This window comes from Homalodisca vitripennis, chromosome 1 (genome assembly GCF_021130785.1).
Source record: "Homalodisca vitripennis isolate AUS2020 chromosome 1, UT_GWSS_2.1, whole genome shotgun sequence".
NCBI classification, from domain to species: Eukaryota; Metazoa; Arthropoda; class Insecta; order Hemiptera; family Cicadellidae; genus Homalodisca; species Homalodisca vitripennis.
In genome coordinates this window covers 74,380,510-74,393,709 of record NC_060207.1, presented here as the reverse complement: position 1 = coordinate 74,393,709, position 13,200 = coordinate 74,380,510, and the positions used below count along the sequence as shown (strand labels likewise).

At 35.5% G+C, this 13,200-nt stretch overlaps 1 protein-coding gene across 6 annotated transcripts in view; it reads right to left on the bottom strand.

The window, feature by feature from the left end:
• LOC124364748 (protein PRY1-like) overlaps nucleotides 1–13,200 on the bottom strand; it is a 189,820-nt gene that overhangs the window by 33,095 nt on the left and 143,525 nt on the right. For all 6 annotated transcript variants that reach the window (XM_046820462.1, XM_046820470.1, XM_046820495.1 and 3 more), the window contains exons 6-7: nucleotides 7,824–7,985; nucleotides 6,523–6,730 (exon numbers count right to left, since the gene is read on the bottom strand). In XM_046820462.1, the coding sequence (XP_046676418.1) occupies nucleotides 6,523–6,730; nucleotides 7,824–7,985 (370 nt within the window). The remainder of the gene's footprint in view (nucleotides 1–6,522; nucleotides 6,731–7,823; nucleotides 7,986–13,200) is intronic.

Here is a 13,200-nt window from a genome sequence, read left to right as displayed (position 1 = left end):
GCTTAAGAATATGATAATCATTTTCGAGAGTGTGGAGTAATATTTAAATCCTTTTCATTTTATAAAAAAAAATTTTTAACAATTTTTTATCAAGGGGTAGTTATCAAGGGTTGAAAGGGGGTTAAAAATTTGATAATTATTATAGAGAATATAAAATATTACTTACTCTATACTTACATCTTTATATGTCATACCAAAGTATTTTTTGTGATTTTTTTCAATTTAGGGGTAGTTTGCAAGGGTTGTAAGATTTTCAAGGGGTTGAAAATGATTTTAAATATGAGTTAATTGTGTTAGAAAACACTTTAAAATTTCACCACTTACTATTAGACATGTTTTCCTAGCGATAAAATGGCTCAATGTCAATTTTTCCAATAAGGGGTGTTTTTACACCCCTTAAAAATAATAGGCGGAGTTCAGATCACTTTCACTTTTGAAGTTAAGGGTAAGATGAGCCTAATTCCAAAATTTCATGCAAATCGGTTCACAGTAAAAAAATTCGGAGGGTAAGACCGTATTTTTCGCTTCAATGACTGCACTATCATAATGCTTAACACAACTTCTCATGTATTCTGTTGCAGCTTTGTATTACATAACCAACAACTTATGGCAATTACAAACGGCAAGGAAAGACCAGCTTTCCCTTTTGTATTTCAGATCCTTGACAGTTTATTTGAATTTAGGTAAACTGAACACATTCCCTGTCTGGTATTCTATGGGAAGCAGAACCAAACCAGGCTGTTGAGGGACTAATACTTATACTTCTGCAGCAACTTAGTACATAGATGTTCTCCAGCACCAAAAAAGAGAGGATTGCAATTGCAAGCAAACAGCTGGTTCTCAACCCATTCTGAATATAAAACTTTCTTAACAACCAAGGATGATGACTTGTACAAACTTTTCAACCTAGTCTACCACAAAAAGGATGGTGAAAGCCACCAAAATGAAAACCTAGTCCACCATTGCATATTGTAATAAGTTTATAGTATGGAAAAAGCCATTAGCTACATCTTTGAACAGACGCATGGCACGAACAAAGCACCCAAGGTTTGAATCTGTCCTAATATTTCTTTACCAAAATTACTCTGATGATGAAGAGGAAGATAAAGATTACAACATTTTCAAAAGAATCTTAAAACTATTTTCACTAATCCGAACTTAAACTTCCATGTAAAGGTAATACTATTCCCCAGACTGATGTCTGGACAATAAAGGCTTTATTGCCAAGGTTAACATAAGAAGGCTGACAGAAAAGAACCTCATCTACCTTTGCTGGCCGACTATTACATGACCGTCTGTCTCAGATTGTTTACAGGAATGGAGAGAGAACCCTTACCAGAATACTACCAAAAGTTGCTGTGCTTAGTTTGCTCAGTCAGTCAGACAGTGCTCTGCATTCCACTATGACTGAACGTCTTGAGCAAAGAGTAACATGAGATTTTGTCAGAAATCTGGTCACTCTGGTCAGAGATACCTTACTCTCTCTATGTTACACATAGCGTTTGATGACGAGTTTATGGGTGAGACTCAGATAAATAGTGGTTTAGGTTATTCAACGATAGCTGCATTTGAGTGGAGAGTGACCAAGCAGATCTGGCTCACGCTCCTGCTAGAACCCACATCACAGTACTTACGTGAATGCTGTATATTTACAATGCATATGCTAGTAGTGTATAGGAATATACATACATGTGGAAAGATAAAAAAAATAAACCATTTTTAACTGTTTCCAGTACTATTGTACCCTTAATTGTAGCAAATATTACATGTTACCATAACATAAAAGAAACTTTACAAAATGTTAATGGATATATTTTTTGTGGATTTTGGTTAAGTAGGGTTAATTTGGAAAGCAGAGTAGGAATCACAATAAATAAGTTTTTATCGGATTAAGAATAAAATTGTTTTCATCAGATGCTGTCTTTATTTAGATTGATGTATAATTATGTTTTTTGCAGAATGGACTGCAACAATGATAACTGGAAGAGTTCAAGTGTCAAGGCAAAAGAAAATTGGCAAAATGAGTTTCCCTGCCTTTCACAACGGCTTACATGATAAACTTGCAACTATTCACTTTCTCACTTTCCACTTCAAAACCTGTTAAACTTTACTCTAAGAAGCATAACAAGTGCTTGTAAAACCTATTTGCCCCCCAAACCTTGCCAAAATGGCAAAGTGAATCAAGCTGTAAAATACCTTTTCAAAATATGGGATGTGATATGAAGCTGGTACATCTTTGACTGCACTTATAACTGCAGTTCTGTTACTTTAGAACTGTGCTTTCTATGCACACCCATCAGCAAGCAGTGCTGAAAGTTTTTGTTTGGTGGATAAGGAACATGCTTAGTAGCAGAAGAGCACAGGCATCTCTGTGTGGGTCACAAGAGAGGTCAACATGCAGCGAGGATGTCCATAAGGTGGTTTATTGTCACCAAGCCTATGGATGACTTACTCTGGACTTTGAATGAACAGGGCATGTATACTCAGAGCTATGCAGATGATATTGTTATACTCATTAGGGGTAAGCATATCACGTGCTTGGAAATAATGCAGAGAGCACTGTCCATTGTGGAGCAATGGCGTGACGAAGAGGGACTAGCAGTGAATCCTTCGAAAGCCGTCATGATACCATTTACAAACAGGAGGAAGCTGGAAATTACACAGCCAGTCCTATGTGGGGGCCAGATACAAGTAAGCAGGGAGTTCAAGTATCTAGGAGTCAAACTGGATGATACACTCACCTGGAACTGTCATCGCCTCTTGAATAAAGGCATATTTCATTTCATTTCATCTGAAATACATAATCAGCCGATCTTAGACTAAATTGATGATGGTAAGATGTGAGGTAAGATGCACATGGGGACTTCGACCCAACATGTCATATTGGTTAACACCAGAGTCATAAGACCGACGATGGTGTATGGCTCATTAGTATGAAGCCAAAGGTTCAAAGATAACTGATGCAGAAAGCCTGCCTATGGTATTTATAACGCTTGGCGTGCTTGGGGACAATGGGTGCCATGAAAGACACACCAACCGCTGCCATGGAAGTAGTGCTAAACCTCCCACCTCTTGACATATTTGTCATAGGAGAGGCTGCCTACAGACTGCAGTGCAATGAAAACTGGCATCATCGCCATGCTAGCAAGCACTCAAAGATCTCTGATATTCTCAAACTGGACATTCTAGAGGTGATGTCTGACAGAATGTCAAAGGTATGGACTGGAAAAAACCATTTCAAGTCAACATTGTTGAAAGAGAGGAATGGTCAAACGGAGAGCCTGACTACATGAAGAAGGATCTAACCCGTACACGGACGGGTCGAAGACTCTGAAGGGTACTGGGGCAAGTGTTTGGGGAGCCAGACCTAGAGCTAGCTTTAGCCTGGGCAAACTGGAAACTCTCTTTGAGGCTGAAGTTACAGCCCTTGCGGAATGCGTGAGAATTAATGTGGAAAGAGGCTACAAAGGCAAAACCATCTACATTAACTTGGATAACAGAGCTGCTCTGCAGGCCTTGGCCAACCATGACTATAGCTCATAGACACAGTGGGAATGCCATAAGATCATGAAATTACTGGCGAAAACCAATAAAGTTTTTCTAACATGGGTGCCTGGGCATAGAGGAATCACAGGTAATAAAAGGAATAAAAGGGCAGATAGTTGAGCTAACTTAGGAGCCAATTGTCCTCTTACTGGTCCTATAACAGCGTGTGGGGTTTCCTATAACTTAGCATGGAGATCAGTTGCCAAGTGGGTATTATACAAACACCAACGACATTGGAGGGGAACATACATGCAAAGCAGTTAGTCAATGGACCATCAAGGAATATTGCAGCAGATGCCCTTAAAATGAGTAGAACGGAGATATATGTAAGATGACTGGTTTTATTAGAGATCATTGAATACTCCTAAGCCACTTGAACAGTAGGTATTCCGGTACAGGAAACCCTGTGCAGGAAATGTGGCGAGGCTGATGAAACAGCTGAGCAAGTTATATTTGAATGTCCGGCAAGTTTTCTTATGCATACTGAAGAGGGGTTGGAATAGGCAGCATTGTTCAGAAGATCTCTTGATTTTGTAAAGGCCTGGGATTTTATATAGCTTAAACCTGGAAGAGGGATGTACAACAAGCCGGATGGCTGAGAGGCAATTACCAGGCCCAGAAAACCTGGTCCTCTGTTATATATATATATATATATATATATATATATATATAAACCAAAAGAAGATTTTTATCAAAAGGAAAAAACATGCGGGTACTGCATTTCACTACCTAGGATTAACATCATCAAGCCTAGTTTTAAATGAGAAGGATCTTACAGGTGAGAAAATTTTAACTGGTTCTCAGAGAAACAATGGACCACATCACCATGACACGGACAAATCTGTGGACTAGTTGTCTTGGTTGTCCAATAAATGGATATCAAGATTCCATCATCACATTTTCATCACCTCTTTAAGCATATGACCATATACGAGGGGGTACCCAAAAAAAAACCGGAATTATTTTATAAAAATTATATATTATCAAATTTTTTACAATACGACCTTATCTCCTTCAAAATAATCTCCATTACAACTAATACACTTGTCCCAACGGTATTTCCATTGATCAAAACATTTTTTGTAGTCATCTTTAGAAATGGCTGCAAGCTCGAGCTTCGTTTTTTTCTTAACCTCTTCAACGCTGTCAAATCGTTGACCTTTCAAGCCTCTTTTCATGTGTGGAAATAAAAAAAAGTCGCATGGAGCGAGGTCAGGCGAGCGAGTAAGGTGCGTGGGGCAGCGGAACCATGCCGTTTTTGGCTAAAAACTGCCTAACTGAGATGGCTATGTGTGCCGGTGCGTTGTCGTGGTGGAAGAACCAGTCTCCAGTCTGCCACAAATCGGGTCTTTTCTGGCGAACTTTTCGCTGAACCGAGCTCCAAGTTAACCCACTACTCTCTGATAGTTCCTCAATTGTCTGTCGACGGTCGGTGAGCACAAGTTCACGAATTTTCTCAACATTTTCGTCCGTTCGAGAGGTTGATGGACGTCCAGAACAAGGTTTGTCTTCAATCGACATGTCGCCATTTTTAAATGGAGCAAACCACTCGTAGACCTGAGTTTTCCCCATAGGATCATCTTTGTAAGCTGTATTCAACATTAAAATAGTTTCTGCAGCATTTTTACCAAGTAAAAAACAAAAATTCACAGCTGCACGTTGTTCACTTAAACTTGCCATGACAAAAAACGAAACAAGAACAAAACAGGGTTAGCGAAAACAGTCACTACGAACGAACAGAATGCACTAGGACAACGGAACTGGGGTCACTGAGCTCGCAATGGGTTGCGCGACACATGCCTAGTGGCAGGAATGTGTACTACACGCTGCCGGCTTCCAGCAATACAATTCCGGTTTTTTTTTGGGTACCCCCTCATATCTTCTCTATAACTTGTTGGACTCTTTCAAACATCACAGCAAAATCTTATTCAAGAAATCGGCAAGAGATTAATGCTCCTTTGGCTAACACAACCTGGGCAGTAATCTTAGTCTGACATGTCCCTCTCCACCAAATGATCATTTTAGAAATTAATACCTAGTTGACACAAAGACTGTGTGCCAACAACGTACTAACATCAACAAAAAACCCAAAGCAGAGTGAAGACCCTTATATATTATATTTCATTCAGATGATATTGCTGGAAAGTACATGTGTACGGACTGTCATGCTACTTTCACTTAATCTCCACACTTGTTGAGAATGTTTCCTAATATTACAGCATTATTCATATTTGATGATTTCATTTGTGTACCACACAAAAAGGATATCACTATCCAGTTTTTCTCTTCATGAAACTAAGAATATCAATAAACCATTTTCATAACTACTCAAATATGAAAGTAGAACACTAAAGAAACAAAACAGAACAGGGAGATCACTAAATATTTGTAAGTGAGTTTGGACAGTTTTCCCTTAAAAAAGCTTAGTACTCTAAATTGAAATGCCATTGGCATAGAAAGAACCCCCTTCAAAAAAAACAAAAATGAATCAATCTACCTTTTGGATTCATCATAGTTAAACGAATATAGGCTGTATCCAGATAATAACACTAAAGTTATTGTTGTTTATGACAAATTATTGTAATTTTGATTCTGCCAACATCCCTTCTCCCCTTTCTTAATGTTGATGGCTCAGATTACATTTAATTTTACTCATGCAGATGCCCCCTGGTTAAATAAATGTATAATGAAAGTAATCAAAGACTGGTCTGATTATTGGTTATAGGTTGGATAAATTTCAATACACTGAAGTAAAGTATACTCAGTTTTACCAGCTTATGAGGTGATATTTCATTCTCTTTTCAAACAAGTGCATTGTTGCTTATGAGATCTACTATCACTTTGTTACAATATTTACAATCCCTCTTTAAAAGCTTTATAATTACGTTAAATGATATTGATTATCACAGAATTTCCACTGGTTAAATAAAATTCCACTGTTGCTCAGTACAACCTCTAGGGCAGGAAAACACTCACCCGCATCCAAATTTTTTGGCTCTGTGCCAAACTTGTACTTGTCAAGCTCTTGGTACCAACTATCGACAGCATCTCCCCCATTTACTTTGTAGCTTCGGTCTGTGGTCATCATCATCCACAGGTTCTCCCCATACTTGTTATTGGGCCGATGTACCATCTTCTGGGTACTAGCCAAGTGGTCAGCCCAGTCTTGTGCAAAGGCACTCAGCTGTAAGTATCAACATTTACATATTAAGGAAAAATCTATAAATTTATTGTAAGAAGAAATAACAATACTGTACTTTATATGTTTATATGTTCAGCTCCAGCAGCAACTGTTTGATGCATTGGAATGTATGGTTATACTTAGCTTCTTTCATACCCCTAAACTAGATTTTCTCTTATAATACACTAACTGCGGCAGATGCCTTAAGGCACGCTGTATGATAAGACTGCTCAAAATCACTCAGCAGAGAACAGCAGTGAACACACAACAATAGGAAGAACAATATTCAAGAGTCCACATCACTAATGTGTTTGCAATTGCAAGTTTTATTCTATATATTTGTTTCATCTTATTTTGGACTTCTTCTATCTTTAGACTCAATTTTAAGTGATGATGAAAAATTGAATGTGAAGGAAGATGAAGCTTAAACAATAACAAACTCAAGGAAAGTGTAATAAATGTTTTGGGTGTTGCAGAACAATCTGAACGACCAAAACATGTCAGTTGATTCATGTCAGTTCAAACTCTTATCCCATCTGCTTCAATGTACCATTGATGCTTAGCTTTTTGGCTAAGTATAATTAATTATCGAAACCATGTGATAGGACAGTAATTTACAACTGATATAAGAGTTTTACTTAACTTTTGCCTTTGAGGTTTCCAACAAATTGAAGCTTTAGCTGTCTCAATATTTAAAAATATCTCCTGCCCATTATTATCTGAAGAGATAAAACAAGATCAAAACTTTATAGAACAAACTAATGTTTTATTCTTATCATTGTTAGCTCTTGACATATACCTAAATAGAGTTAGAAAAAGTTTTTTTATAGCCCAGTGCCATTCATTTTCATTTTCAAAGTTAAAGAGAAATGTTGAATGATTCAATGAAGGATATTTACTTGTACAAACATAACACTGTACAAAGAGTGCATGTTCAAATAAAATCCTATAAAAGAATGCACTTATCACCTTTTAATTGTAACAATAAAATTCGTACTACAATAATAGTACCATTACAATGTAACATTTTCTTTACTGAAAAAGTAATATATTTACTATTTTAACAAAACTTTTATGATAAAAAGGCAAACAATACCTCAGTGTTTAGTTTAAGAGACTGCACTTTGTGCTTGGCCCGGTATTCATTGTGTCTCTCCAGACATTGTTTGGCAAACTCCTCCTTGTTGATGTCCTTTGTTTTCTGTGGTGTCCGCGGTGTGCTCTTAATTGAGGCATTGCTGGACTGCCTTGGTAATGACTGTAACCATAGAACAGTCACATATTATCTGACTTTGATGGCAAAAATAAAATTACTTAAGAAAATTATTCGAATATGATCAGTACTGGGTTTGGTGAGGATCTACATGGGAGTGCTGAGATGGAGAGGATGGGGAGGTGATTGATGCACACACCAGGGGGTGCATTAGAACTCTGGCCATTTCGTTCACACTGTTGGAGATACTCAAATACTAAAAGTAATGTCAAAACCCAAAACATTAATTCTTTATCTCTAAAAAAAAATAATTCTATTGAATATTTGATCCACCTATAGTACATTTCTTGAAGTTTCATCAATTATACCAATAGTAAATAGAATGTTTTTATTGGATTTCTGAACATTGGGAGCTCAAGGGCCAAGGGAATCCCGGTCACAACATATGAATGAGCTATGATATGCCAGACCCATTTTCTCTGTTTATTCTCTGATAATGTTGGTCATTGGCATTTGCTACTAATTCTTGATTGTCTCAGAGTCATTGGAATATGACTTTGTTAAATAAATCATAAAAGCTGAAATTGTGGTTCTCTGGTTTTTTTGGAAACAGCTTTCAACTCAAACACCACACAAACAAGCATTTTTAAAACATAGGAATCCAAAAGTAAGTTTTAAATAACTCAAAGCAAGTGCTAAATAACCATCTAAGTTAACAAAGTACAACTGACAACCTTTCCAGCGCTCTTATCAGTTGGGACAGTTCTCTAGATTTAATCCAAACCTTACCAGCAGGCATGTACACATTTTTCTCTAAGCTTTCTGTGTGTTACCGGTTTATTTAAAACTTATTTCAGTTGGTTTAGTTTTATTCTTCATAAATATAGTTATGAATTAGGAATGAACATGTAATAAAATACTTTTAAGATAGTTATTGTTGTATGTTTTACGTATCTATAATAATTTATTAACAGATCTGAGCTTTTACTTCTTTCGCTCAATTCTGTAAATGATATTGACAATCAACCTTGTAGGCTTAAATGCAGTGAGGATTTTTCTCAGTTCTTAAAGCTGCTTACACATATAACTTATTACAGCATAAACAAACTTGGTAATATTTTAAAATAATACCAATACTACGGTGCTCAATATAGTGTACACAACCCAAATTCAGCTACATTAACAATACTATGAAACAATATTGTACAGATTAATGTCATACATTGTATTAAATATGAGTTTAAATATTATTTTATTTTGCATATTTACTTTTAATGTTTAATGTATTTTTTATTAGAATTGATATAAAAGATTTAAAATTAAAAAATTAAAATTTTATTATTTATAAATGTGTATTATTAATTTATTAAACACACAGATTACGTAATACAAAAATCAATCAGTTGCCCCAAATTATGTACCAAAGCTAAAAATTGAATTCTTATGAGAATACAGGGTTGTGTAATAAATACCTCGGTTGAATCACTTTGACACTTGCAGCACCGGATACCCATTTAACAGTTCAGTTTCCACCGTGACTCAAGACAGTAAACTGGCTTAGTAAACAGCTGTGGACAATTTGATATCAGCAGCCTTGATAAGAAAACCGTGACACACCACACCGCTGTCATGTTTCTCATACTGATTAGCTTGATTTGCAATGTTTCACACACTATGCATTGATAAACTGATAAGGCAGGCACCCATTCAAACACAATTTTATGCCATACAATTGGCCATGACAATTGATATTTCACGATTCTTTAGGTTGAAGATGACAGAAGAAAAGTTTCTAAAAACTAATTGGCTTGCAAAAAGCTCTTATTTCTGTAACAAAATTCTATACAAACACTTATAAATAAAAACTTATATTTTGTACACACTGTTGAATACTGCTAAGACTTATTGATCCTTACAGTATCTAGTAGCATATACAAGTAATTGTTTCCTTCATTGAAGAACTATATGTACACCATTTATCAATAGACGTACACAAAATGTATAACTTGAAATTGGCAGGAGTGACCTAACAGGTAATCACAGGAGTATCACAAAAATTAGGTTGTAAATAGGAAAATATTTGTTATGTACAAATATACAAAATAGGCACAACCGCTACGAGAACTGCATACTATGCTCTATTTGAATCACAAGTTGGGAATAAGATTACGAGGAAGTTCCTCAAAGGACAATTTACTTAATTTCATAATCCTACAAAAGCATGCAATGAGAAACTTGGCCGATCTTCAACCCCATGAGAGCTGCAGGGAAATGTTCAAGACTCTAAGAATCTTAACTGTAGCATACTCCTATACATTGTAAAGGCAACATCCTTCGCTCTTAATTTCAATATTCTAAGGAGAGGTAATAACCATAAACATTACATAAAGCATGCTAATGATTTTGAATTGCCGGCACACAGGACTATCCTGTACACCAAGGAGCCTTCCTACACTGGTGCAAGATTTCTCAACCTCCTAACATCAAGAATGGGAATCAAGAAACATCCAAGAAAAAACTGGCCAACATGCTTGAAGAGAATTTGAAGAATGCTGCTGTATTACTATCTAATTATGACTTGTAAATTGTATAATAATCTAGATTTTTATATTAATAATTTGCAATATTTTTGAGATACATGTACCAATGCAAGAAATATGTATAAAGACACCAATTCATGTCTTGGAAATGTTGAAGAAAGCAATATGATTTCTTATTTCTGTGATTACCTAACTGGAACTAGAATCTTAAGACATAATGGAAAGCATCATTCTGATAAGAAAAAACATTGCACTGTTCGCATAAAGTTGGCAGTGCTTCAAAATTTCTTTTATTTTAGTTCTACAATAAAGCACAATTTTTGAGAATGCGTGCAAAAATGATTGGCACCAGTTTTGTTGAAAAATTTTGAAGTTGCGATTCTTGTGTGAAGTAGCAGTGCTTTTTAAATTATTTTTTATGCGTCAACAAGGAATTGAGCACAATTTTTGGAATTGTATACACAAACAAAGCACGGATTGGCACCAGTTTGGTTTCAAAATCTTGAAGTTGCACTTCACTGCCTGTGTTAAATTTTTTTTTTTTGAGTTCCACAATAAAGGACAAAATGTGGAATACATACCAATATAAACATACCAATATAAACAAAAAAGATTGGCACCATTTTTGTTGACAAATTTTGTAGTTGAACTGCTTGTTTGAAGTTGGCAGTACTTCGAAATATCAATTTTTTTAGTTCTACAATGAAGCACAAACATCGGGAATACACACTAATGTGCAAAAACAAAGCACAAACGATTGGCATCGGTTTTGTTAACAAATTTTAAATTTGCATTACAGACATAAATTCTTAAGCTAATTTAAATTTTGAATGAAATTATTCTCTGTGACAACTTGTAAGTGTTGGAGTGCCTGTATGCACAGTTTGGTTAACAATAATTGTGATATTTAGGCAAACTGTGAATACCTCTAAACACAGCACACAATTGCAAGCCTATTTATTTAGGATTTTACACATATATGTATAAGTGTCACATTTTCAGCATCAAATGTCTTACCAAATTTTAAGCAAAGAAAATTAAGATTCCTATTATAAACTATTTAACATATTATACAACTTTTTCTAAAGCTATATTATTTTGAGATGCTTCCAAATGATTGAAATTTTTTGTGAGTTAGTAAAAAATTGATGAACAAATTCAACTCTGAAAATATTTAACATTCACACTATTAAAATAAAATAACTCATTTTGAATATAAGAAGATTACAATAAATAGATTTTGATTTAAAAAAATACAATTAACTTCATGAAAAACATACAAAAATTCAACTTGAACTTATTGTACTACACATTTGAGTCTTCATTATACTAGTAATAATTTTAACACCCTCTTATAATACTTAGGTTATGTAAATAAAAACATAACAATAAGTGTCCAGGTGCTTTTTTATTGCAAATGGACCAAAAGAAAACACAAATGTTTAGCAGTTTTTGTAGCCTGCAATATCTTATCTCTGCTTTATTTGGTGGTTTACTTCACCTATTGTTTTTACTGTTTAGATACTTTCAAGACAATAGAATGGAATTTTGTACACTTACAACACATTACTGAGTATTATTCCGTTCTAGGTTTCATTTGTTATGTAATTTTAAACTCATATACTCATATAAACTTATTACAAGTAAATATTTTTTTCAAAATATGGTTTTACAAACATAATTTTTCAAAGATTGGAACCAAACCTCATTCATATTTTGAGAATGCTTAAAACTATTTTTATCTTATTTACATTTAAACATATAAACCAATATTTAAAACTTTTATTTTTGTGAGTCCTTTTGATAGCAAGGCTATCTACATCAGAAGTACCTCACAGTAATAAAAGTTTTAAATATTGGTTTATATGTTTAAATGTAAATAAGTTAACAGTAGCCAATACGAGGGGGTACCCAAAAGTAACCGGAATTGTATTGCTGGCAGCCGGCAGCGTGTAGTACACATTCCTGCCGCTAGGCGTGTGTCGCGCAACCCATTGCGAGCTCAGTGACCCCAGTTCCGTTGTCCTAGTGCATTCTGTTCGTTCGTAGTGACTGTTTTCGCTAACCCTGTTTTGTTCTTGTTTCGTTTTTTGTCATGGCAAGTTTAAGTGAACAACGTGCAGCTGTGAAATTTTGTTTTTTACTTGATAAAAATGCTGCAGAAACTATTTTAATGTTGAATACAGCTTACAAACATGATGCTATGGGGAAAACTCAGGTCTACGAGTGGTTCGCTCGATTTAAAAATGGTGACATGTCGATTGAAGACAAACCTCGTTCTGGACGTCCATCAACCTCTCGAACGGACGAAAATGTTGAGAAAATTCGTGAACTTGTGCTCACCGACCGTCGACAGACAATTGAGGAACTATCAGAGAGTAGTGGGTTAACTTGGAGCTCGGTTCAGCGAATTTTAACAGGAGATTTAGGACTGAAAAGGGTTGCTGCCAAATTTGTTCCTCGACTTCTGACTGACCATCAAAAGTCACATCGAGTTGAAACTTGCCGCCTTCTGAAAGAACATCTCGAAAATGATTCCGATTTTCTGGAAAAGGTAATTACTGGTGATGAGTCATGGTGCTATGGTTATGACCCAGAAACGAAGCAACAGTCAAGCCAATGGAAGTCGCCATCTTCACCTCGTCCAAAAACATTTCGGCAAGTCAAATCAAACATCAAAACCATGTTGATTTGCTTTTTTGATGCTAAAGGCATTGAAA